Source organism: Tachysurus fulvidraco, chromosome 1, assembly GCF_022655615.1.
Source record: "Tachysurus fulvidraco isolate hzauxx_2018 chromosome 1, HZAU_PFXX_2.0, whole genome shotgun sequence".
Taxonomy (NCBI): domain Eukaryota; kingdom Metazoa; phylum Chordata; class Actinopteri; order Siluriformes; family Bagridae; genus Tachysurus; species Tachysurus fulvidraco.
In genome coordinates, this window is record NC_062518.1 from 4,265,108 (window position 1) to 4,291,274 (window position 26,167).

At 43.5% G+C, this 26,167-nt stretch overlaps 1 protein-coding gene across 8 annotated transcripts in view; it reads right to left on the bottom strand.

The window, feature by feature from the left end:
- The window catches only part of chd9 (chromodomain helicase DNA binding protein 9), a 67,816-nt gene that overhangs the window by 14,764 nt on the left and 26,885 nt on the right, over window positions 1-26,167 (bottom strand). For 7 of the 8 annotated variants that reach the window (XM_047816692.1, XM_047816689.1, XM_047816677.1 and 4 more), the window contains 16 exons: window positions 22,549-22,952; window positions 11,371-11,479; window positions 9,695-9,841; window positions 9,368-9,436; window positions 9,161-9,216; window positions 8,609-8,726; window positions 7,821-7,907; window positions 7,174-7,311; window positions 6,712-6,833; window positions 4,960-5,203; window positions 4,168-4,344; window positions 3,945-4,088; window positions 3,541-3,796; window positions 2,397-2,607; window positions 521-716; window positions 37-210 (listed from right to left, as the gene is read on the bottom strand). In XM_047816692.1, coding sequence (XP_047672648.1) covers window positions 37-210; window positions 521-716; window positions 2,397-2,607; window positions 3,541-3,796; window positions 3,945-4,088; window positions 4,168-4,344; window positions 4,960-5,203; window positions 6,712-6,833; window positions 7,174-7,311; window positions 7,821-7,907; window positions 8,609-8,726; window positions 9,161-9,216; window positions 9,368-9,436; window positions 9,695-9,841; window positions 11,371-11,479; window positions 22,549-22,952 — 2,652 coding nt within the window. The remainder of the gene's footprint in view (window positions 1-36; window positions 211-520; window positions 717-2,396; window positions 2,608-3,540; window positions 3,797-3,944; window positions 4,089-4,167; window positions 4,345-4,959; window positions 5,204-6,711; window positions 6,834-7,173; window positions 7,312-7,820; window positions 7,908-8,608; window positions 8,727-9,160; window positions 9,217-9,367; window positions 9,437-9,694; window positions 9,842-11,370; window positions 11,480-22,548; window positions 22,953-26,167) is intronic. The other variant, XM_047816684.1, reaches the window with a different exon arrangement.

Consider the following 26,167-nt stretch of genomic DNA (forward strand, 5'->3'; position numbering starts at 1 on the left):
TGATATGTGAGCTGACTTAAGACGTTGATTTCTTACCCCTCCTCCTCCGAGACTGTTGTCACGCCCGCTCATGCTCTGCAGCACGGCTTTATCCAGACCCAGTTTGAGGCTGGCCCTGTCAAACATCTCCCGCTCGTACGAGTTGCGTGTGATGAGTCGGTAAACCTTCACTGCCTTGTTCTGGCCGATTCTGTGGCATCGTGCCTGAGCCTTGAGTGGGAAAAAAAAGAAATTAATTGAATGCATGTGTAATAAAAACAGAGTGAACAGAATTCATGAACATTCGTGTGTCTAACGCTGACCCTAACCCCTAGGTGGAATAATGTGAAAGTCTGATCCGATTTTCAAATGAAGTTCCATTAAAATAATTTTCTAAATGGTAATTTTTACTCGCCTCTGTGGATAATTGTTACCTTGTGGTTAAGTTGCCAGTCCAACTTGTTGGCACTAATGACTACCTTGATGCTCTGTGTGTGTGTGTGTGTGTGTGTGTGTGTGTGGTGTGTGTGTGCGCGTGTACCTGCAGGTCATTTTGTGGGTTCCAATCCGAGTCAAAGATGATGCAGGTATCAGCAGCAGTGAGGTTAATGCCCAGGCCTCCCGCTCTCGTGCACAACAGAAAGACGAAGCGGTCGGAGTCTGGCTTACTGAAGCGGTCTATCGCAGCCTGGCGAAGGTTTCCACGCACACGCCCATCTATCCGTTCGTAGAGGTATCTAAACACACAGACACGCAAACAGATCATTAACTGCTTAAAGGTTTGAAAGGTTTTCGGTGCCAGCAATTGCCTCGAAGGTTACATTGTAGAATAAAAATATTTCTTTTATTTTCACCCCGTTTTGACTCAAATCAACACCCGAGCAACTAACATATGTTAGAAATGTAACACATGAGGAAGGAAATGTTTTAAAAAGAAAGAAAAGGTCAGGATGTCAAAGTCCAAGACGAGTGTCAAGCGCTGACGAGCCAGTCCAAGTGATGAAAATTGTGTCTTAAATCCTCTTTTGTGTAATGTCTTGTATTATTTGTCCTGTGCTCTCCTGTCTATCTTGTCCTGCGCTGTTTACACCAGGCTGCACAGATGCACTTTTTGTATCTAGGACTAACTTACTTCATTCCTTAGCTCTGTCTTTGTAACAGCTATATATGGTTGAAATGACAATAAAAGCTTCTTGAAACTTGACTAAAGCAAAAAGGCTTAAAAACCATATCTACAAAGTTGGAAACACAACTTTTGTATGCTGTAGCTTCACAATTTCCCTTCACTGGAACTAACAGGCCCGAACAACGCACAAAGCGAGCTTCATGAAGACAGCTCGAGTGTGAAAGTGAAAGTGACATACGGCTAAGTATGGTGAACCATACTGAGAATTCGTTCTCTGCATTTAACCCATCCAAAGTGCACACACACAGCAGTGAACACACACCCGGAGCAGTGGGCAGCCATTAATGCTGGGGGGGTTCGGTGCCTTGCTTAAGGGCACCTCAGTCGTGGCCGGCCCGAGACGCGAACCCACAACCTTAGGATTGCGAGTCAGACTCTCTAACCATTAGGCCACGACTTGCCCCTATACTTTGTATGGCCCCCATACATGTGCCCCCGACTTGTCCTGCACAGAGCCCAGACTTTAGTGGAACATCAACTGCAGCTCATCACCCAACATCAGTGCCTGATATCACTAATGATGAATAAGCACAAGTCCCCACAGCCACACTCCCAACATCTAGCAGAAACCTTTCCCAAAAGATCGGAGCTTATTATATCAGCAAATAGGGGACTACACATCTTTACTGGGATGTTTCACGATCACGTCAGAACCTTACTATCGGCTGTCCGTAACGTCGGCCAAGATGAAAGCTGTTCTATTTCTGACTGGACCTCTTAGTTATTAGTCCGTCGGACCGGTCGCTTGAAACGAATGAATCGATAACAAAAAAGATTATAAATAACATTGAGCTGGACATAATGTGTTCTATTAATGTAAAGATCCAAGGAGAAAAAGCTCAGATTAATAGTGAATGCATTTAAAGAAAGAGACTAATATTTGAAAAGTTGGAGCAGGTTCATAAAAATCTGTGTAATTGTAAACAAAAACAACCCTCTATTCTTTTGCTTTGCCATTTCTCTCTTCCTCCCTCTGACCTACTTCAGGCTGTTCAGTGCTCCAGGCATTTTCCATGTCTGATATGAGCTCTCCTGAGTGTCTGTACCCTCCGACTGAACCAGAGCTACACCTGCCAATCGTCGGCATCGGCACAGACCCGCGAACACGAACACGCAATATATGATTAGCCGTTCCAAACGATTCTAGATTTTAGGTGCCTGCGCTTCCAAACATATCCACCAGGAGGCGGTGTTACACGTTTCGCACTGTGTGTAAAGAAAATCTACGTACCGTCTCTGGATGAGGTAGTCTTCGAGGATGTCGAGGCAGCGCACCATCTGAGAGAAGATGAGCACTTTGTGGCCGCCGGCCTTCATTTTAGGAAGCAGCTTGTCGATGAGGACGAGTTTGCCGGCAGACTGCACCATGGCCTGCAGGTGGAAGTCCAGGGCCGATGGACTGTACACCTCACGAAAATCCTCCAGGATCTTCTCCTCCGCACCTGTTTGGGAGGACATGCACTTGATATGTTGGGGTGCGAGGTGTGTGTGTGTTGACAGGTTTCATCATAAGAAAAAAAAGGAATGAATAAAACAGAAGGCAAGAGGAATTAACAAGTAAACAAGCTAGAAAAGGTATCCATGAAAGAAAGCAAGCATGAAAAACAAGACCAAAGAAAGAAAGTGGAAAAAAAAATAAAAAATCAGGTGGTTACACTATATGACCAAGTGTTGTGAACGCATGACCATAACAAGCTCCACTCTTCTGGGAAGGTTTTCCACTAGATTTTAAAGTGTGGCTCTAGGCATTTAACTCGTTCAGACATAAGAGGGTGGATGAGGTCAGGCCCTGATATTGGGGGAGTTCTGGTGTGCGGTCAGTATTGGTCAGGGCTCTGTGTTAAGACATCTGAATGATGCTGCAGTTTACAGACATTCTATACAATCGTGTCTCTGACTTTGTAGCAACGGTTTTGGGGCATTTTATGCTCATGAAGCCTGAGGAAGTCTAAGGGGTACGGTGAGGGTCCGTGTGTGTGTGTGTGGGGTGGGGGGTGAGGTGCCTACAGGTCATCGGTCTCGGTGTGTGTGTGAAGGATAAAAGTGTGTACGAGGGGCACGGCTGCCTGCGTGTGAAGCGTGAGGATGTCTAAGGGGTACGGTGAGGGTCCGTGTGTGTGTTAGGTGCCTACAAGTCATCGGTCTCGGTGTGTGTGAAGGATAAAAGTGTGTATGAGGGGCACGGCTGCCTCGTGTGAAGCGTGAGGATGTCTAAGGGGTACGGTGAGGGTCCGTGTGTGTGGGGTGCATGCAACTCGTGTGTGTGTGTGTTTTGAGAAAGATGGTCAGGTTTCCAAAAACCTTTGGTCATATAGTGTATGCACGAGCTGGTCGGTAATTGAAAACAGTCAGATGACATAATCACATAATATTACCTTTGATGAGGTAGGGATGGTTGCAGCATTTCCTCAGTTCCATCATGGTATTAACCAGGTTGGGGACGTTGGCTTGGCCGGCTCCTTTGGCCAGAAAGGAGAAGTTCTTCTCCAAAATGGCACGATAGTATTTCTTCTGGATGTTGGTGAGCTCCACCTCGATAATAGTCTCTTCTTTAGGAGCCAGTTTCTTCTCAACATCCTCCTTCAGGCGGCGAAGCATCATCGGCTTCAGTATAGCCTGCAGCTTCTGGACCTACACACACACAAGCACACACACACCTTGTAGGCACTTCACACACACATAGACCTTCACTATTCCCCTCAGACATCCTCACACTTCACACAGGCAGCCTTGCCCTCAAACACACCTTTATCCTTCACATTCACAAGCACACACATACCTGTTCCTCAGTCTTCAAGTCTCCAAACTCCTGCATGAAGGTACTTTCAGAGGGGAACCTTGTGGGCTCTAAGAAATGCAGCAGACTGAACAGCTCCTCCACAGTGTTCTGCAGCGGTGTACCGGTCAACAACACTTTATGCTCCTAAAGGTCAAAATGCAACGCGTCAAAGATGGAAAACAAACAGAACAATAAGCTTAAAAACGTGTCAGTGTTTTTATACCAGGCGCATAAGTTTGAAGCCCTCCAGCAGCTTGCAGTTCTTGTTTTTCAGACGATGAGCTTCGTCGATAATCACGCAGCGCCAGTCGATCGCGTTGAGCTCCGGACAGCCTCCTAAAATCATCTCAAACGTCGTGATGACCGCCTGAAAACGGTATGCACCTTTCACCACACGGCCCTGTGAGGTGGGAGAGAGAGAGAGAGAGAGAGAGAGAGAGAGAGAGAGAGAGAGAGAGAGAGAGAGAGAGAGAGAGAGAGACAGACGAGAGAGAGAAAGAAAGCGAGAGACACAGATAGACAGACAGACAGACAGAGAGTAAGATACAGAGAGGAGAGAGAAAGCGAGAGAGAGAGAGAAAGAGAGAGAGAGAGAAAGAGACAGACAGAAAGACAGAGAGAGAGAGACAGACGGAGAGAAGAGAGAGGGAGGGATTTAAAAAAATTTAAGTGCCATAAGGAGACGGAAAAAAGACATAAAATGAAGAAAAACAAGCAAGAAAATAAAATGCATTAAGGGATGTGAAACCAGGCAAATGAAATATGTCTATTCAGCCTCTGCTTGACAGGATGTGATTTTGAGAGTAAACCTCAAGCTAAGAGCTGACAAACCCCACTGTGCATCACTTCAATCCAAATCTGTCACAATTCAGTCTCTCCAACACACACACACACGAAACACAGACGACCGAGTGTACCATCTTCCTGTCACAGTCACTGTTTTATGACTCATGGGTGCACATTTGTAGGTTAAGAGAGTGAGTGTGTGTGTGCGCGAGTGTGAGTGTGTGCCAACCTGAGAGTCTCGGAAGTACATCTCGTATTGCTGCAGCATCTGGCGGCTGAGGGCGCTGCCGTGATAGACGATGACGTTGAGGTGGGTCCACGTGCGGAACTCTCGCTCCCAGTTAGCGATAGTGGAGAGTGGTGCGATGATCAGGAAAGGCCCTTTGATCCCATTGGAGAGGATCTCGTGCAAGAACGTGATCGACTGGATGGTTTTCCCCAAACCCATCTCGTCGGCCAAGATACAGTTACGCCTGAAAGCGAGAGAGAGAATAATTCAGACGCTTTCGTGCATAAATCATAAAAAAAAATACAGAAACTCTAAGCTGTTTAAATACTAGTCTGAAGTCATTTTTTGAAATTATTATAAAGTTTAATATATTTTTGCTTTACATCACATTAAATTGAGCTTCAATTCACGGTGATTATTGTACATGAACGGAATACGGTGAGTGATCGAACACCTGAGGAGGTGCAGTTATAGGAAAATAAACAACACAGTGCTAGGAGCTTAAACTCGACTCGCTCTGGTGGCTGATAATCTTGTAAAACGTCCACGAAAAAACAGCCGTCACTTACTACGACGGTTCTAAACGTTCGTGACATCTCTTCGGTTCTCCGAGTTTATAAATCTGGTCGTAAAGGACGGCGAGGTCTTTAAAAACAGAAATTCTCCACCGCGGTGTTAATGTTCTTGCTCTGAACGCCCTCGGCAGCTTTGCTAAAAGGAACAATGGGTGTGAAATCGCATCGTATCTCTGCTTTTCAAAGTAAGCCTGTATAAAATAAGATGGGGTGTGTGCATGACTTTGCGGTTTATGTGTGTGCGTGTGTGTCTGGCATGTGGGATCAGACATGCCGTCAGCTGCACGCTCCACCGGATCCTCTTCCGCACTACTTAACAATCTGGTGCCTGGATCCACATCTATCCCTGTGTGTGTGTGTGTGTCTGAGAACCTCTGCCTGCCCTGAGAAACTCTTGCGCATGCGCAAACACCCCCCCCCCCCACCACCACCACCACCACCACCACCACCCACACCATCTTGCTACAGGACACTGCTCAATAACAAACACCTCAGCAGATTCTACGATGAAATAACACCTTTATAATTATGACAAAACATTCGACTTTGTACACACTTCCTGCTTTCCAGCACAGCTCCAGTATGTAAATAATCATTATACAACTTTGAATGTAAGCCAAAGAAATAAAATAACAGGTACCTGGAGTGTGCGTGTGTGTGTGTGTGTGTGTGTAACCGCTAGACATCGTCTGGGAATATTACAGTCATTAGTAGCTCAATGTTACTTTTAAAAGCCTGGAAAATGGCATTAACAGTGTAGCAGAAACCTCTGGACTTTAAATCACAAGAGAATCTTCCTGTTCGTTTTTATCCGGTTATTTCACAAATGAACCGGAAAGCGATATTTAAAAAGAGAAAACGTCGCTGTGAGGGTCTGCAAACGTTTGGCTATATGGTGTACCATAAAATGTTTAACATGTTACGGTAATCTGTGGGTTGTAAAATGCAGCACGTGATGGTTTAGGAGTCGCAGAAAATGTAGGATGCCCGTGTGGGGACTGTAAATAGTTCACATCCCCAGAGGATCACTAATCATCTAAACATCATTTTCCACTGTGTAAAATAACCTCAGTGGAACGTGAGACATTGAGACTCTGTGTGAGTTTGGCTTAATGATATATATACCTTCATACCCTGTACAGCACCACACCCTATATACTGAGAAAACATCACTGACCTGTTATACCAGTTGAAGAGCAGCCAGTTGACGCCCTCCAGTTGGTATTCCCTGAGACTGTTCCCGTTCCGGTACTCCCTCGACTGACCCAGCTTCTTCCAGTGACTGGCTGGGGGGCGCTCCTGAAGACACGGAGGAGTGACGGGTGGGAAGGACAGTGCTGTTAGACGGGCAGCGGCTCGGGATTTATTCGACAGGTCTGAAGTGTGGCTTATATATTAGACCGTGTTAATGTGATATTAAACTAAACCGAGAGAGAAACAGGAAGTGAAACTGTGGCTGTGAGAGACAGGGCCGAGAGAGAGAGAGAGAGAGAGAGAGAGAGAGAGAGAGAGAGAACAGGAGAGACAGACAAGAGAGGGGGGGCAGACAAAGAGAGGGCGAGAGAGAGAGAGACAAAAGGGGGGGAGGATACAGACAAGGGGAGAGAAAAAAAAAGAGAAAAAAAAAAAAAACACTCACAATTCTTCTAGAGTCTGGTCTCGCTGCCTGCAGCTGCTCAAACTCCACAATTTTACTCTGATCCACATCTTCCTTTAGTTCCCAAGTGCTGTCTTCATATGGCAACGAGCACCATTTCACCAGGTAATACACCACCGGCTACACAAACACACACAGACAGACACAATAAGGCCCAATGCATCGCCAGCAATTCAGAAATCATTTTAATTTTTACCAGCCGTTGAAAAGCAAAATAAGCAAAAAATGAAACAAATACATGAGAGCAAGAAGCATAAAGAAAGTGGTTGGAGTTTGCACGGATGAAACGAATCCAGCGACCATCCACGTGAGAAAATAACATTGATGTTGTGATGAGACATGATGATCGTGTGCGTCTTTCTGAACCGCTTTTTTGAGAGCAATCAAAAATCTTACAATTAAAGCAGCATTATGTAATAAATCCGCACGGATTCTTTAAAGCCGTTTCTTTTCAGATGCTTAAAAAAAATAAAACAAAGCAAACAACCAAAAAAAGGCTCAATGCTTGCTCCTAATGCAACAATGTGGATCTGCTCCAGGGTGTCGAGCTTTTTGAGACGCTTTATGCAGGCTTCAGTATCTGTACCAAATCTCACACGTAACGATCACGGCCTCAATAGAAATGTTACCTCTCCAGTGTCGTTGTCCTCGCAGTATGAGACCTCCAGGACTCTGTCCACTTCTACGTAATCGGGATTAAACGGATCCTCCTCCATCTAAACACACACACAGATTATTACAGGATGCCTGAAGCACTGACACACTAACGCTCACAGTGACCACCGTCGCCGTGTGTCCCTTCCTGTAGAGTTCCTTTCTGACCGGTAGCCACCGGATCGAGAGCCGTGTCTTAAATAACCCCGTACTTGCTAGTCCCAGTGCCTTAAAATCGCCAGATTATTCTACGGAAAACAAACTTAGTCCGTCTTAAACGACGTTCTGTTCTATCGGTGTCGTTTTCTCACATTTGGGTCATTCTCCCCGCTAGCTAAGCGTGCTCTTGTGCTCGTAGACAACAAAGACTGTCCTGAACAACGTCGAGATTAAAACTCGCAAGTTTCTTGACTAATGCTTTATTATTGCACCTATAAACATGTATTTGACCTGGTAAAATAAACGAACATTAATGCTTATAAACCATTCTCACGTCTTCGCAAAGAACTGAACCGACCCTGGTGTGAAGAGACACGACTTATTCAGTACTTTATGGACGTTATGCTCTTGCCTTTACTAAATTAAAAGTTTAGCTTGTGAATAAAATAAAATAAAATAAATACTGCACTTACACGATTAGCAAAAATATATATTGGATGGTGGTGGCTAAACTAGAACGTCCCGTTAACACCCCACCCCCCAGAAAATAATAAAATGAAATAAAATAAATCTGTAAACCAAATACACAAAGAAAAATGCGTACGTCTGCGAAGAAGTGCGCTCTTTGAGCCTGTTTAATCTTGAAGCGCTTGATTTTCTGTTGGATCCTCTTGTCCTTCTCCAGCTGCTGCTCGGTAGCCCACTCACAATGCAGATAAGAGCTATACACACACACACACACACACACACACACACACGCAATAAGAAAAGAAAAATAAATTAGCATTTTCGTGCGTAAACACGGCAGCTCGCAGTCAACAGCTTGCTGCTCCTGCCTTATGGATCAGCTCAGGCTCGTGTAGGCAGATTACACGTTATTAACATTAAAACTGAGGAATTTAATCTGCTTTGATGAGGAAAGGGCCGACCGTAGACGAGAACGTCTGAAACGGTAACTGGCCGTTCGGATACGTGGGTATGCCTCGATTCTGAGTTTCTAACAAAAGCGGTGCTCAGATTTGCACTTTGTGTAATAACAGAGCCAGGGCTGGATTTTGTATTTAAGGACTTCAAAGGCAAAGGGATGTAAAATACTCATCATCTTCATCATCATTATGGAAAGAGGGGAAAATAGAAATAAAGAAAAAAAACTTACTAGTTTTTATATTTTACAAAATACTCTTCCACTTCAACCACAACCCCTGAAGACACCTGTTATAGAAAGAACACAAATAAATGGTTTAATCGAGTAAAATGTGTGTTTAAGCACCTTATGTTAACATCACATTTAAACTAAACACGGACACAATACACTGTATTTATGTATTTTTTTATTAAGCTGATTAATGCTATTTAACGGTACCTCCTTCTTTGCTTTGCGAGAGGCCATAATTTTATCCACCACCGCACCTTCTTCCTCACTGGGATTCTCCTGAACAAAACCAAAAACAACTCAACTAGTGTACGTAACGAGCGACCGTTTTGTTCGAGGTTAACCGCATATTTATTTTTATTTAAGTTGAAATAAAAAAAATCAACATACAAAAAAAACCAAAAAAAAAAAACACACATTAGATGTACTTAAACTCCTATTGGTTGAAAATTTCACAATACTAAAGTGTCTCATGCTGTTATCGAGATCATATAAACATAAACGTATCTCTAGCCCTTAGACTGAAATGGTTCTCACCACAAACAGCTGTACTTTAGGCTCTTTCGGAGCGCTCGCGTTGATCTTCTTGGCTTTGGCGATGACCTTCGTTTCCTCGTCGGACAGCCGGGCCTCCTGCTCCTCGGCGTACCTCTTCCTCTTTATCTGTCGGTTTGACCGACGCTTCTATAAGACGCACGATAAAAGATAAAAAAAGAATAGAATAAAATCTATATATCATATTTTAATATTTGACATGATGATGTAATTATTCCGTCCACATGGAGAACAACAGGGTTGGGATGAAGGTGAGCTTATAAATTACAGCTATACAAAAGTCTACGTGGTTGGTTGGTTGGTTTTAAATGACGGCGGCGTGTTGAGCCGTTCTCTGGCGAATCGTGGCGTCGATTGTACGAGGGTCGGGTTTATATTCGGAGAATCGGACCGACGGGTTGTTTGTCCGAGTGAATTTACAATACAAGAACTCAATATGCAGACAAAAGAGGTCTATATGATTTTATTGGAATTTAATGAGCTCACGTACATCGTATTACTCCATTAGGCTCATTATCTAAGACTAAAACAACAAGACTTCTCAGACATTTTCGCCTGTAATGAGGTAGCGTCCGTACGTCACACGTTCTGGTTACGACCCCTTCTTTTCCCTTCCCAGGGCCACAGGCTACGCCATCATCAATCTGTGATTATCAGCAGGCGTGACAAGACGATGGCGTATTACACACAACCTCACGCGCTCAATTAGGGTGATAAATAATGCTTTTGTGTCATGTTTCACTTCGCGGTACCCGAGTCTAACGTTAGTCGGCTAAAGTCTACATACAGCATTAATCAGAACGGGCTTTTGTCTTGTTCATCCTCCTGCATCGTCAGGGTTTTTTCTGCTTTTGTCCTGCTTGCAAACATTTTCTAAATTATTCTCATTCCTTTAAGTGATTCTTTATATTGGCGATCCTATACTAGTAAAGATACGATAACGTGAGAAATCGCAGTGTGTGTGCGTGTATGTGTGACTGATTTATCCACACACACACACATCATCCAATCAGTGTGTGCACCAGAAGAGGCCTCTCTAATAAACTAGTACAGTGTGGCTGAGAGCCTTAAATAGATCTGTGGCCTAAATGTCAGCATGAGAGCTAATAGAGAGGGAGAGACTCTCGATATGACCAACTAAAAGACCTCGACGCTGTCGCCGTCAGGCCTCGATGTTTTCCAGAACGACACGGCCGTCGCTTTATATCCAGCAGGCTAACTGAGTCATCAGCGGCGCACTGCCTTAATTAACACTCAGGGCTTTAATGTGGATAATTAGATCGTGTGTGCGTGTGTGAGAAAGTGTGAGTGTGTGTGAGGGAGTGTGGTGGGGGGGGACAGACAGACAGTCAGAGAGATAGATATAGACAGACGGAGACAAAGAAAACAAGTGAAAGCTACGGAGAGATTGATAGCAAGATATACAGACAGAAATGGAATGATAGGAACAGATAGAGAACAGAAAGATATGGACCTATAGAGAAAGACAGACATTAGAGAGATTGAGAGAGAGAGAGAGATTGAGAGAGAGAGAGAGAGAGAGAGAGAGAGAGAGAGAGTTTAGCACCATTGTGTGCACATGAAGCTTATCTTGCACTAATTCTTTACCCTCTCTCACACACAGGCACACACACGCACACACACACGCAGCTGCTCACCGAGTCTTCGTATTTGGAGGGTCGTCGAGGCGGCGGCTCGTCATCCGACAGCTCGTCTGAAGATTCCATCTTGCGTTTCTTCTTCTTCCCGATCTTTATCACTATTTTCCTAAAGAACACACAAATGCATCGCTTTCATCATGAGAGGAACTTTATTTGGAGTGAATTCGTGGAGGAACACACTTTTTTAATCAGGAAATATATGTACTGAATCGCCACACTACATACGCTTAGTTTCTGGATGAGAACAAATGGCTGTTGATTATTACAGTTTCCTGACATCACCTAAACATGTGGGCTCCAGACCTGACTTCAGTAGAGAGATTCTCTTGATCGTGTGTGTGGCTGCTGACATGCTAACTGAGCTGATTTAAATATAGAGGTGTTTAACGACTTTAAAAAGTCAACATTCTGTGTCTTTACTTTGGCACGTCACGTGTTCGCTCGTGTGGGTCTAAAGCCTAATCTGTTCTGCTTAGCTTTTATCACCGCATATGAACTTTTTATATTATAAATTTTAGTAGATTTTTAGTAGATTTTTAGACAGAGTGAGAGAGCGAGACAGAGCGAGAGAGAGCGAGAAACAGAGAGAGTGAGAGACAGAGAGCGCGGGAAACAGAGAGCATGAGAGACATAGCGTGAGAGTGAGTGAGAGACAGGAAGAGCAAGAGACAGAGAGTGCTAGAGACAGACAGAGCAAGAGAGAGAGGGAAAGAGAGAGCGAGCGAGGGACAGAGAGAGAGAAAGAGAGACAGAGAGACTTTCAGGATCAGGACCATTTTCCCTCATCACACCATTTGTTGCATCCCAGCAACATAATAACAAACTTCCTGTCCATTTGCCACGAGTGTAATTTCCCAGTGAGCATAAAGCACCTGCTCACCTTCACACCTCCACTTTCTGCTTCTACAGCACAAATGCACGGCTGATAAATGAAGCCGTTTGCAAAGTAGTAACGTAAATGATTCCTAACTGGTATGTTTCGCAAATGGAAAATCTCAGCAGTGATACGGAACCCGGAACGAGGACACAGAACAAACTCCTGACCTGAACCTAGAACTAGTGCGTTAAGAATGAACAGTTTGTTGCGTCTGCCAGCAGGAATGTGATGGCAAGACGCCTGGTCTGGTACCACAACAGCACACGCTGAACAAAAGCAGATCAGAGCTAAAGCAATGCCCAAGGCTTAATCCTGGTGTGTGTGTGTGTGTGTTTCTTTATTCACCCCAACTTCCACACGGCGATTTGTCCTGCTCTCACTCCATGCCAGAGGGAAAACAATATGTTCTTTCTGGAGAGCTTAGAAACTCGCAGGGTTATAGTGGAGTACTCATGTACGTGCGCACCGCCGGCTAAAAAAAACGGAGGCGTGGAGCGGTTTTCGTGTCCGAGTTACACGGTTTACGTGTCCTCCGTGGTATAAGAGTGCTGTAAAAGGCACAAGGCGTGATCTGACCGAGACGTCGTGTGAGAAAGGAAAGATTTGTATGAAACGTAAGGAGAGGAATTTGTCCGTATACTCGTTCGTTCCTTCGATAAATGTTAAATAAGCGTCTTATGCTCTTAAAGCGTCACCCTTTCGGCCATTACAATTTTTTTTTAGATTCTAGGAAGCATCTTTTAGCTCTGCTCGGACTGCACAGCTGTGAGACTGTGGGACGGCGGATATACATGTATCCGGTCTAACCGACAACCAATCAGAGACGCTGTTGTGACGTCAGCGGGGGCTGTGGCTGAAGCAGTGCTTTTTCAAGCAAGCCACACTCTTTTGGCTGTCAAATCAGCCTTGCCACAACCACACACACATTTTCCATCATCTCCGTCTTTCTCATCCGCTGAAGCGGTGTGTTTGGGTCGTGACTCACCGGCGCATGCACGCGGATGCACCCGCGGGATGGCATTACACTCCACTAATCTCTGGGACAGTGAGGCTACCAGGTCGCCTAGCAACTGAAAGACGGCGTCAAGCGGAGACGGAGTGGGGGGGGGGGGGGTGTAAGCCTTGACATCACTTCCTGAGAGTGACATGATCGCAGAAGCAGCTGTGACGAGCAGGAGGGTAAACAAGAGATGAAAATAAAAAGGCGAACGAGGAGACGGGAGAATCTGGTGTGAAGTATAAAATATATCGGTTAAAAATGAATGAATGAATGAATGAATGAATGAATGAATGAATGAATGAATGAATAAATAAATAAATAAATAAATAAAAAAAGAATCGATTTCCAGCAAAAGCACGCACGATGACCTCAGACTGATCACAAACTCCGGATGGAAAACATAAGGAATTTTCAAACTAATCATCACTAAATTATCGATTAATAACTAATAAGTTTTAATTTTACACAAATTATCCTGATGTACAAAAATCTGTTGTTGATGTACAACCGGATCAAAAACTAAAGAAATAAAGGAGATTGTCTGATAAAAACAAACACATAATAACAAATGTGAATAGTGCAGTACGAAGAGGAAGTAAACAAAAAAAAAATAATAATAATTTTTTTATTCAACTCGCGTGAATAACATGTCACCTGTAAACAATGTATAATAATTTGGTCATTTAAACAACTTTATTTTTTCACATTTTGGATATGGCTCAAAAAATCTGAATCCACTAAACAGGACACAAAGTGAACTGTGTGTAAGTCAATAAAAGTAAGGTGTTATAATCGCGACGCAGCCGTTCTGGGCTGAACAGTGAAATGACTGGCTGTGTGCTTCTAAAAGACCTCTTTGACCTTAAATATTGAACTTTCGTGACAGACGACTATCTACTAGCTGTTAAGCCGTTATTTGAGATTCATCTCTAATTACACAGAGATGACGGCGTGGTGGGAGTCTGAATTTAAATGAGCCTAATTAACTACCGTAGGAGAACAAAATAGAGAGTGAGAGAGACAGAGAAAGAGAGAGACAGAGAGAGTGACAGAAAGAGAGAAAGAAAGACAGAGACAGAGAGAGAGAGAGACAAAGAGCGAGAGAAAGATAGACAGAGAGAGAGAAAGAGAGAGAGCGAGCGAGACAGAGCGAGATAGAAAGAGAGACAGAGAGAGAGACAGAAAGAGAGACAGAGAGCAAGCGAGAGAGACAGAGAGATAGAGCGAGAGAGAGAGACAGAGAGAAAGAAATCTGCTCATGAATTCTTACACAAAATATATCTATTAAAAACCTGAGATCTTGCTTTTTCATATTGGCCTGATTTTTTCCACCTGCCAATTTCCACACACTGGCAAGCTCTGCCCTATCGAATGCCAGCTAGCGTGCTTCCTCGGAGACATGAGAAACTAACCGACCGCGCGTTTTCATCCCTACGCTCCGGGCTACACAGAACACGCTCGACCTCTTCCCCATACACGAGCTCACAGACGCACGGGATTGGCTAGTAAAGCAGTGATTGATGAGATAACGAGACACCGAGAGAAAGACATCTTCGTAATTCGAACTAGTGATCTGATGCTTTTCTCAGAAGCCCCGCCTCGTCTTCCAATACTAAAAGATGCTCAATCAATAAAAGCAAACATCACCAGTCACTAAGAGGTTAATTCAGTCCAAAGGTTTGTGGACACCTGAATATCACGCCAATAAATTCAGTCTTTCATGAACGCAAATCCACACAAAAATCTCCAAAATCTAGTAGAACGTAGAGCCGAAGAATCAGAATCATGGCTTAGGTTTAGGACAATTAATTCCACGTAGCTTGAGAGTGGCGAAGAACCACATCTGGGTGTGAAGGTCACGGGTGCACATACTTCTGGCCGTATAGTCTACAGGAACAATATAATTTTAGTATCATTATCATACACCGCCTCCACTAACGCAGCGTTTTCTACTCGGACTCCTCTTTTCTTCCTCAAAGCAGTGAATCCTAACGTTGCACTAACACGCACTGCGATGTTGAACTCCACCCAACGCTGCATACGGCTGCAGTTAATGTATTCGCCCCATCACCCCCACTCCATCTCCCCGCCCCCAGTATGCCGAGTACACAATATGGAACTGCACTACTCAGCAACTACGTCCTCAAAGATTTCACCGAAACACCCGGCGAGTTTAAAGTCGGGCTGCTGGTCAAGATTTTTTTGCCGCATCGATTCGATCTTATTTACAGATCTAATGGTAAATGGTTAAAAAAAAAAAAAACAGAAAATTTATGATCTCTAGGCAAATCATGATGTTAAAAATCTGACACAAAGATCTCTAATTAAAGCGCATCATTAAAAATCTCGCATCCAGGGTAAGTTCATATTAGACACAGCCGATACGGACAGAGCTAAAACCGGCATAGAGCATTTGTAAATGTTATTGTCCGTCCTCCGCCGAGACGAGTGCAAATTTATCTACCGTTTATCACTCAGATCTACTGACGCGCTTAGTCCGGACACACAGCCATGATTTTTAAATGCTGATGTTGACTTGTGCATTAAAATAAACAAATAAAGTAAAAGAAAAAATTAAATAAAAAAAAAACGCCTTGATGAACGAATCCCATTCACTTGGGACTTAAGATTTATTTTCTAATTGCACTTCAGCTTGACTTAACATTAACTAATCAGTATGTGACACCAGCTGGGGGACAGAGAGAGAGAGAGAGAGAGAGAGAGAGAGAGAGAGAGAGAGAGAGAGAGAGAGAGAGAGAGAGAGAGAGAGAGAGACAGACAGACAGACAGAGAGAGAGATAAGGGGAGGCAGAGAGAGAGAGAAAGAGAGAGTGAGAGTGAGTGAGAGACAGGAAGGGTGAGACAGACAAGGAGAGAGAGAGAGAGACAGACAGTGAACGAGACAGAGAGAAAGTTTATTCTGGACACAGTACTAACACACACACACACTCCTCCTCTCCCTCAGAAGCATTCTCAGGCTCACACGCCCCCACATCTTCATCGTGAAGCCGTCAACCATCCGTCTCCATGTGTGAATATGGGATGTGTCTCTCTGACTGACTCGGGGAAAGATTAAAGCTCAGCAGCGCTGACAGATAACGCTGGTGTGACGTGTAGGAGGAGGTCGCTGTAGCTCTGCGCTTCTGTACTCCAGGCTAACGCAGCAGCAGAAACACCTCCATCAACAGCGCGTCATCTACCTGCTTTGGCCCGGTCTTTGATTTATATTCAGATTTAAAGCAAGAAGTGAAAAATAAAGCAATAAAGCTTTCAGTGAATGAAAATTCACAGTATAATATATCCAGCTCTGCTCAGAAACACGGCCGAGGTTTCAGTTTCGTTTTAAAACGATTACGCCATAACTAATTGCATTACAGAGCAAATAAGGCGCTCGATTATTTAAAAAAAATGTTGGGTGTTTCACCTCGAAACACGATCAAAAAGGAAGTGAACCAGCTGAAACAGGATGTTCTGGTGTTTAGACTGGGGAGGCTGGCGGTTAGGCTGACCTATCCTTGGCTGCTGCTTTAACACCAAACACACCGTGAAACCTATCAGCTCTTCAAAGGCTGACGGTGTGTTCCGAAGCCAAAAGACACAGCGGTGGGTTGAGAAAACGTGGAGAACAATTCCCTTACTGCACGAGGTCTCGAATGAAACGCCGAGCTGGAATAACGGCGGCGTTGAGAGAACAATCTGTCGTAACACCTACTACAAATCTCTCCACAGATTTTCCCGAGTTTCAAACTGTAGGACCGAGCGACCATGGAACGGTTCGAAAAGGCTGCGACGTACAGACGCGGTTCCCACGATGCATCGAGAACGAGGTCACAGTCACTTTGACACAGTCATGAGAGCTCAGAGAAAGTATTTCAAAGCAAAGAACTGAAAAAAAAAAGTCTCTACTGTTCCCAAAGTCTCTACTGCTATGTATTTTAACTAGACTTAGCATTAATTATTATTCTTAGCCCCCGAAGTGTTTCTAAAAAAGATGTAAACCAATCCTGTTACACTTCGATTAGTCATTTTGGACAAAAACAAAAAACTGTTGTGTGGAAGTCGTTTTTTTTTCTTCTTTAGTCAAGGTTTCAGGATCGGAAAAGAACAAGCGGTATCGTTTGCATCGTATCTGATGTTTCTCATTTCCATAATCCTGAAATCAGACCAAATTGTAGCTTCGAACTTGCACCTGAGGGCAGGATTAAAGATCGCAAACCTGACGGTTGAGCTCTACTTCCTAAGAAGTGTATAATGAAATGATCTTTTGTACAAGACTGTGATGCTTTAACACCCCTGAGTTGGTCTATTCCCCTGGTTATAAAGCCTAACGCTTGATTCCGGATTGAGCGGATGACTAACTTGTTGGAGAAAACTCTGCAAACAACAAACCCTTAACTCGATGGTACAGAGCGGTGCGAGAGGAAATTGGATTACGACATCCTGTTTGAGACGCTGTTTTAACGGCAGGTTTAATAATGCAGGCGTGTGCGCGTGACCTCTACTCTTGCGCATTTCCTCCATATTTCATGTTATTTAATTGAACGGTCTCCACGTCCGTATAAATCACGGGCAGAACGAGCGTCGACGGTCCTCTCGTGCCGAGTCTGTGGGAGTAAATTAAAACGCGTCTATCTAAAAATAAAAACCTGTGTTGTGCGAGCAGAACATGCATCCTGCTCGGCTTTTGTGCGGCTCGCAGCTGAAGTATTTGGGTCAGTCACACGGTTAATTTGTTTACCATAGCTGGCAAGTCTGTGCAGAAATTTCACACTCGCCTCTTTTTTTTCCCCTGTATGAGCTGGAATGCTGAATATGTTCATGCTCGGCCTTGTGATATAGTGCAGGTCGCAGCATCCTCTCGGATTCCAGAGCGATTCGGTTTTACGGACGGCTCTGTATTTATATCCAGCTGGATTTGACGTTCATGTGACAGAACGGAGGACGAAACCACCCCGGAGCTGAGACGAGCAGATGTAGTGTCTGGGATTTTCTTTTGCTCTTGCAAAACGTCACTCTCTCGATGCTGTAATCACAGCTCGAGCTCTTTGTTACGAATCCCACCTCCTGAATCCCAGGCTGAGCTACGTGCGATGGCCCTGCAGCGACCTGGCAGCCGTTAGAAGTGTTTTTACTAGTCAGAATAAATAGAAGATCTTTCCGGAAACAGGAACACACAAGTATGTGAAAACAATAAACCTGCTATAACTCGCCTTGCAGTTAGACGTAAGAAAGAAAGCAAGGACACTAGACAGAAATGAATATCTGTCACGTAAATCTTGTGTCTGTGTTACTGAACTTAATGAGCTAATTAACTTTCCATACATGTTTACATTGTTACAGGGCAGTTTTTTTTAGTCACGCTACAGTCTCTATATTATATACTACAGTCGTTTCATTTTCCGAGTCAATTTATCCATTCTGTGCACAGCGATTCTAAACAAACATAGCGTAGGATTTAACGTAATTAAAAAAAAGTCCTCGGTCGAATCAAATATTCTGACCTTACGTTCAAAATATTCCGCTAATACGGGAAATCCAGTAGACCGACATGCAAAACAGACCTTTGAAGAGTGGGAGGTTTTTTAAAATCTAAAGACTGACTAGAAAACCAGAAATGAACATGAACAAGAAAACCAGTTAGCACCGGTTGATGTGATGCGAGTCCTGTGCATTTGTTTAAAAAAAAAAAAGAAAGAAAGAAAGAAAAAGAAAAAACCCGCTGCCTTGAGAACATGGCTAAGCTAGTTACCCAGACATGACGTGTGCTCCGGATCCTCCAGATGAGGTAAATGAAAAGTCCTAGATTTCCCAGCGCATGCTTTCAGAGCAGTGTTAATACGAAGCTAAACCCTTTTGTCTCTCTCTCTCGATTCCTCTACTCGCGCTTCTGCATTTGGTTAACGCTCGTATTACACAGCGGATAAGAAAAAAATGGGCGAAAGCCCCTCCTTTCGCGGCACAGATCCCTCAAAAATCATTAACTGTAAAATGAGAATAATGGAAGTAATTATAGGCGGGTGAGCGGGTGAGCCGTTCCTCCTAACAGGTGCACCTCGGAGCCGAGCACTCGTCTGTGAGTGACGTCGGCGTGTTAGCGCTGATCTGCGGTCAGATTTTGCCCTTCCTGTAATAACGATATTAAAGAAACTAAAAGGTAAAAACGTTCGACGTTCGGCCCTGCCGCTCCGAGACGCTTTCTTATACGGCCTCCGGTGCGATCCGGTCGACTTTCACTGGGACGAGGCGTTTATGTTCCCTCACGGCCTGCTTCTTGTTTCCTGAAGGTGTCCTGCTTCCCTTACATTCAGCTAAACTCAGACTATAGATCTCGCTTAAATAGCTGCGTCTTGTATACACGCGCTATCGTGGACATGTTGAGCCTTTTGGAGCTGTTTTTTTTTTTTGTTGCAGATTTCAAGCTGCTTTGCATAAATGTCCACCGGTGAAAGAACTAAACAAATTAAACTGCACTGAATTGAAAGAGTAATGCGAAAAAAAATAAATAAAGAGAAAGGTTTAGACGTTAAAACGAAAAAGACGGAAATTAGAAAATGAATGTAGAGAATAAAGAAAGGAAAGCTAACGAAAAGAAAAGTGCTACTTTATGCTTTAAGATAGAAAACCTGTTTGCGTGATCTGTTGTAGATGTACAAGCTCGTCGGTATCGGATATTACATAAACCTGCACTGCTCGCGGATAAAGAACTAGCTCGAGTGCTGCACTTTATAAATATCAGACATGAGTAATGGCAGCTTTGAATAAACCTGCTCTAAAACACCGTTTACTCTGACCGCACTGTTGTCTTGGAGTGGACCGACTGGATGATTATCGATTATATTTCGAGTGCGCGGACGTTTCCGTCTCAGGTGCTCGTCTCGCTGGCGGAAATGAGACCTGATAAACGCGCAGAGTGAACCTTTGAATGGGTTTCTGGTTTTAATTACTAAAATTTGTTAGAGAAATCACTCCGCTGACTGCCTTGAACGACTCCCATGTGTCTATGTGCACAGGTTAAGAGGGGAAAAAAATTAAACAAATGAATGAAAAGAAATGGTGTTTCTTTCTCTCTCGAACTCGGCATGTTAGTTATTGCTCTCTATTTTCCAACAGCTACCAGGCAGCAAGTTCATAGAATAAATAGACAGTAAATGAACTTTGCTCTTATCATCTTGGCAACAACCAAATCTTTTAAAACAGGGACGGCTAAACGACTTTAATCTGAATTTGGAAGGGAAAAAAAACGCCTTCATCTCGTATTTGACCCCTGACACCCTTCACTTCCTAACGATTACCCATGCAAATCCTAAACATCTACATACGAGGTTTTCTGTTTTTTCAGAAGATTTGGTTGAAGCTTGCTACGTACATTAGGGCAGGAAACATTACAGTGTAAACAAATGAAAGAGTAGAAATGCAAACTCCAAAAGATCCCACCAGAAATACCAGTAGTTTGGACGTAAATAAAAGACAGCATGCAAAAGTGTGTGCTTTTATGTATGCGGTGTAATATGATGCTTTCGGATGTGTGAGTGTAGGCCCTGAATTTAACCCTAACATTTAACCTGTGGTTCTAACGGAAGTCAGATGTGTTTGGAACCAAAACAACAGCTTTGTGATCGCCTGAGTGATTTGGTTTGGAAACAACTCTAGGTCAGTTTGATTGCACAGAGATTAGGAAGCGATTCGACTCACTCGGGGGGAGGAGGGAAAAAAAGGGAATCGACTCGCTTGGGGGAAGGGAAAAAAGGGAATCGACTCGCTTGGGGGAAGAGGGGAAAAAAGGGAATCGACTCGCTTGGGGGAAGAGGGGGAAAAAAGGGAATCGACTCGCTTGGGGGAAGAGGGGAAACAAGGGAATCGACTCGCTTGGGGGAAGAGGGGGAAAAAAGGGGATTCGACTCGCTTGGGGGAAGAGGGGGAAAAAAGGGGAATCGACTCGCTTGGGGGAAGAGGGGGAAAAAAGGGGAATCGACTCGCTTGGGGGAAGAGGGGGAAAAAAGGGAATCGACTCGCTTGGGGGAAGAGGGGGAAAAAAAGGGAATCGACTCGCTTGGGGGAAGAGGGGGAAAAAAGGGAATCGACTCGCTTGGGGGAAGAGGGGCAAAAACCGGGAATCGACTCGCTTGGGGGAAGAGGGGGAAAAAAGGGAATCGACTCGCTTGGGGGAAGAGGGGAAAAAAAGGGAATCGACTCGCTTGGGGGAGGGGAAAAAAAGGGAATCGACTCGCTTGGGGGAGGGGAAACAAGGGAATCGACTCGCTTGGGGGAGGGGAAACAAGGGAATCGCCTCGCTGGGGGGCGGGGAAACAAGGGAATCGACTCGCTTGGGGGAGGGGAAAAAAGGGAATCGACTCGCTTGGGGGAGGGGAAACAAGGGAATCGACTCGCTTGGGGGAAGAGAAAAGGAGGGAATCGACTCGCTTGGGGGAAGGGAAAAAAAGGGAATCGACTCGCTTGGGGGAAGGGAAAAAAAGGGAATCGACTCGCTTGGGGGAAGGGAAAAAGGGAATCGACTCGCTTGGGGGAAGGAAAAAAAGGGAATCGACTCGCTTGGGGGAAGAGAAAAAAGCGGGAATCGACTCGCTTGGGGGAAGAGGAAAAAAAAGGGAATCGACTCGCTTGGGGGAAGAGAAAAAAAAGGGAATCGACTCGCTTGGGGGAAGAAAAAAAAAGGGAATCGACTCGCTTGGGGGAAGAGAAAAAGCGGGAATCGACTCGCTTGGGGGAAGAGAAAAAAGCGGGAATCGACTCGCTTGGAACAAAGATGAAAATACTTGCTTTGAAAAAAGCGAATTGAATCATCTGGGTGTTTTTGGGATGCAGCATATTTTGTATTCTTATTTATATTCCTCGGAGCTCTAGCATTACAGAAATGTCACAAAGTTCTGGACATTTAGGGAAATGAAATAACCCATGGATGTAATACACGTGAAATAAGTTACTGAATTGCATAATTAGCTAATCATTCCTCTGTGTTCTCTGTGCTTAGCAAAGCATTTGTTTATTTTTTTTCTGGTTTTTCATGTCCCAATAATAGATCACAAAGTCTTTTCAGAATGTTTTCAGCCATACACACCCAATGGTGAACTTTTTCCCCTGCGTTTTGGTTCTTTCTATTATTTGCAGTGTGAATCCCAACCTCAACAAACAGAGCATGAATCAATTGCATCCTGTTTTCAGTTGACAGATGAACTAAAAATGTGTGAAAGCAAAGTGAGGTAGGACAGGAAAAAAAAAAAGGGGAAATGAGATAGAGATCATAGATATGAGTAAAAACACGTCAAAAAGCAGCGCTTACTTGATCAGACTCTTCTGCTTTTCTCTGGGAGACTTGATGATCCGAGCGCTTTTGCAGCCCTTCTTTGCTCTGGATTTAGAGGATCCTGCTCTGTGCTTGCGTGGCTCGGAGGAGCTGGGGAAACTCTCTGGGCTCATGACGCGTGGGATGTTTTTCTCGCCCCGCTCACGCGCCCTGGCGATGGCCTCCGAGATGATGCGGTTGGCCTTCTGCTGTTTGTCTTCCAGCGATGAAACCTCCATCTGCTGCAACCGCTTGGGGACGCGTTTCTCCGAGGAGGACGAGTGTGAAGACGAAGACGAGGAAGACGAAGACGAGGAGGAGGAAGAAGATGAGGAGCTGCTCTTCATCGGCGGGCTGAGCAGCCGGGCCTGGTTGCTTGAACCATTAGTGTTTTTTGGAGGCTTTGGGAGGAGAAAAAAAAAGGAGATAAAGAGGACGCTGTTAAAATCTACATTTCGATGCATTAAACATTTTAAATTTAAACGTCCTCGATTGTGTGTAAATGAGCATTCGCATGTCATACATGATAAACTCCACATGTTTTTATATAACATTTTATACAAAGGGCAAGATCGCGAAATCGTGCCCCGCGAAAGGGAGGAAAAAGACGGGGTAAGAAATTTAACAACAAATAAAACAGAAGGATGAGAAAGTTATGTAAAGGGAAAGAACAGGACAAGAAACGTGAACAGCGTGTATGGAGGGAAAAAATAAGGAAAAGAAGGGAAGGAAAAAGGAATGGAAGAGCGAGGGGAAGAAAAAAAAAGGAAGAGAAGGCAAGAACAGAACGTAACCCAAAAGAGAAAAAAAAGGATCTCTGATACTACCGTTATATCATCTTATATTCTATATTCAAATAAAAAGGAGGGGGAAAAAACTGATTGAAAACAGCACAAATGCAACCAAAATAATCCATCCTACGAAAAATATCTACAATGTCGCTATGACACGTGTTGGGATGTCGTTTATTACAGTATCGGTATTAAGTAGTCATACGGAGAAGCAGTAACAGTGCACCGTACAGAGTGCCCAGAAGGAACATGTTGTTCCTTTCATTAATCATATTGTGCTAATGTATGTGATGTGGGTTTACACAGAAGCTCAATCGTTCTTGTACAGGAATTTGACCCAGTATGCTATGAGAAAGGACAGTCTCGATCAGGTACGCCTCAGGTGTCATACTGCGAATGCGATTCCTGTAAAACGCTTATTCTCCGCACGTGCGATCGGAGCAACAGTCTCTTGTTGCGTCGCTCGAGCCCACACACCCTGTAAATAAATCTCCTCTCTAAAGGATTTCGATTTTAGACTCCCTAACTGTTCGCGACTCAACCTAACTCGGCTCGTAAAGCTCCGGGGTGCAACACCGTCCCGCTGTGGAGGAGTTTTAAATCCGAGACCTCACTCGTTCTGGCAGTCGTGTGCTGTGGAACTTGGAGATGCCACCCACGCACTCCGCTTGAAAACAAGGGAAATCCTCCATGTTCCCCCCCTCTCAGAAGCTCTAGGCTAAGTGATACAGCTTGCTCTCTCTGGAACACACGCTAAACCTGTGCACGTTGCTGAGCGAAAATAACACGTTCGTACACGCTCGCGTTATCGTACCCGGTTTCTCACAGAATGTTTATTGTATATGATAAAGTTTTAGGATATCGCTGCATTAAGAAGCCAATTAGTCACGTGCAAACCGGGGATAAGGATTAAAGGTAAAGTTTCTTCGTGCCTCACTAGAAACAAAAAACATCGTATCTTGTAAATGTTCTTTTCTTGTTTTTTTCTTCTTCTCAGAATTACTTTCCAAAAGAACTGTTTGTATGTATTCTGTTTTTTTTTTTTAAGTTGAAACAGAGTGTAGCGGCGACGGAAAATTTAGTCGATGCTGTACTGGTGTTTGAATTAAACGCAGCTGAAAACTCATCTCGGACATGACTGCTATGTACTATAATGTAAGGTCCTGAGATAGTTTCCTATTTTTCTTTTACAGTCCGTTTAGACAATCTCTGTCTGAATTATCTATTTTTCACAACACACTCACAAATCTAGTCTTTTTGTTCCAGATACACACGTCCGTGGGTTTTCTACAAATCCTTGTCATTGTGGGTAAAATAAATAAATAAAAACGGTAGCTGCTGCGACTTACCGTATTTAGTCTCACGGCCCATATCGGTGTCTCTCTCTCTTTATTAAACATTTGCTGTTTCGTGAAATCTAAAATAGATGCTTCGTGTGCATACGTTTTGATTCACATTACTTATGCAATACATTTTCAGCGTGTGATAACGTGACAAATACGGAATTCAGCGGAAAAAAAGAAAGAATTGATAAAGTTTTTTTGAGGGGTCATCACTGTTGGAGACAAAATAGATGATAGGAAAAAAAAAGTAAGTGTATTCACTGAAATTTAATTGTGTGATAACCATCCGATCGTTCACTGTGACTACGAAACGGTAACATCCATAAGGCCTATATATATATATATATATATATATATATATATATATATATATATATATATATATATATATATATATATATATATATATATATATACACACACATACACACACACACACACGATGCTGACCTCAAGACACCGATTTGAATAATCAATTCCACACAGTAGGTGTCGGTGATAACATTTACATTATATTCCAAGTCAAGTCAAAAAGCTTTTATTGTCATTTCAACCATATATAGCTGTTGCAGTACATAGCAAAATGAGATGTTTCTCCAGGATCGTGGTGCTACATAAAAACAAAGACAGGGCTAAGGACTTAACATTACTAAGGACTTATTTACATTCATATTTACTTAAAGAATAATGAATAAAACAGCACTGATCCCGAAAAATGAAATATATTTCCATTACTATTTACTTAAACTAATTATTAAACCAGGTAAAATAACATCCGTTCGGCTACTTATTAACCCTGAGTAACTCTGGTTTGAAATGACTCGTACACGCAAAAGCATCCACACACACGAGAATTTAACAGCGATTAATTAAAGTGGGACCACAACCCAGAGAGCTGACGTGGCTTGACGTGATCACCTTTACGAGATCAAGGGAAATTACGAGGGGAGCAGAATGCTGACATATTAGCAGCACATCTTTTAAAGTGACCGATCGACCAGGAAGAAAAGGAATGGGAGTGATACAAAATGCCTCGAAACTGTGATGAACAGCATGCAGTCGTATCGAAACGTGAATTAGACCAAAAATATACTGATTTAGAGAAGGAAGGGAAGGGGTGGGCAAGGATTAGAGAAGAAAAAAGAAAGAAAGAAAGAAAGATAAAACAGACAGACGGCACGTCAGCCATTTGGGCATGAATAATACAGTCGGCAGCATGCCCCGGCCTGCTACACGATCATAATGTGAATTATACATGACTGCCTTTATTTTATTACACACACATTCATAGAGAAGGAAAAGAGACCAAGGGAGTGCCAATAAAATACACACTGTGTGTGTGTGTGTGTAGGTATACATTTTATATATATATATATATATATATATATATATATATATATATATATATATATATATATATATATATATATATATATACACACATATACACACACACACACACACACACCATACATACATACA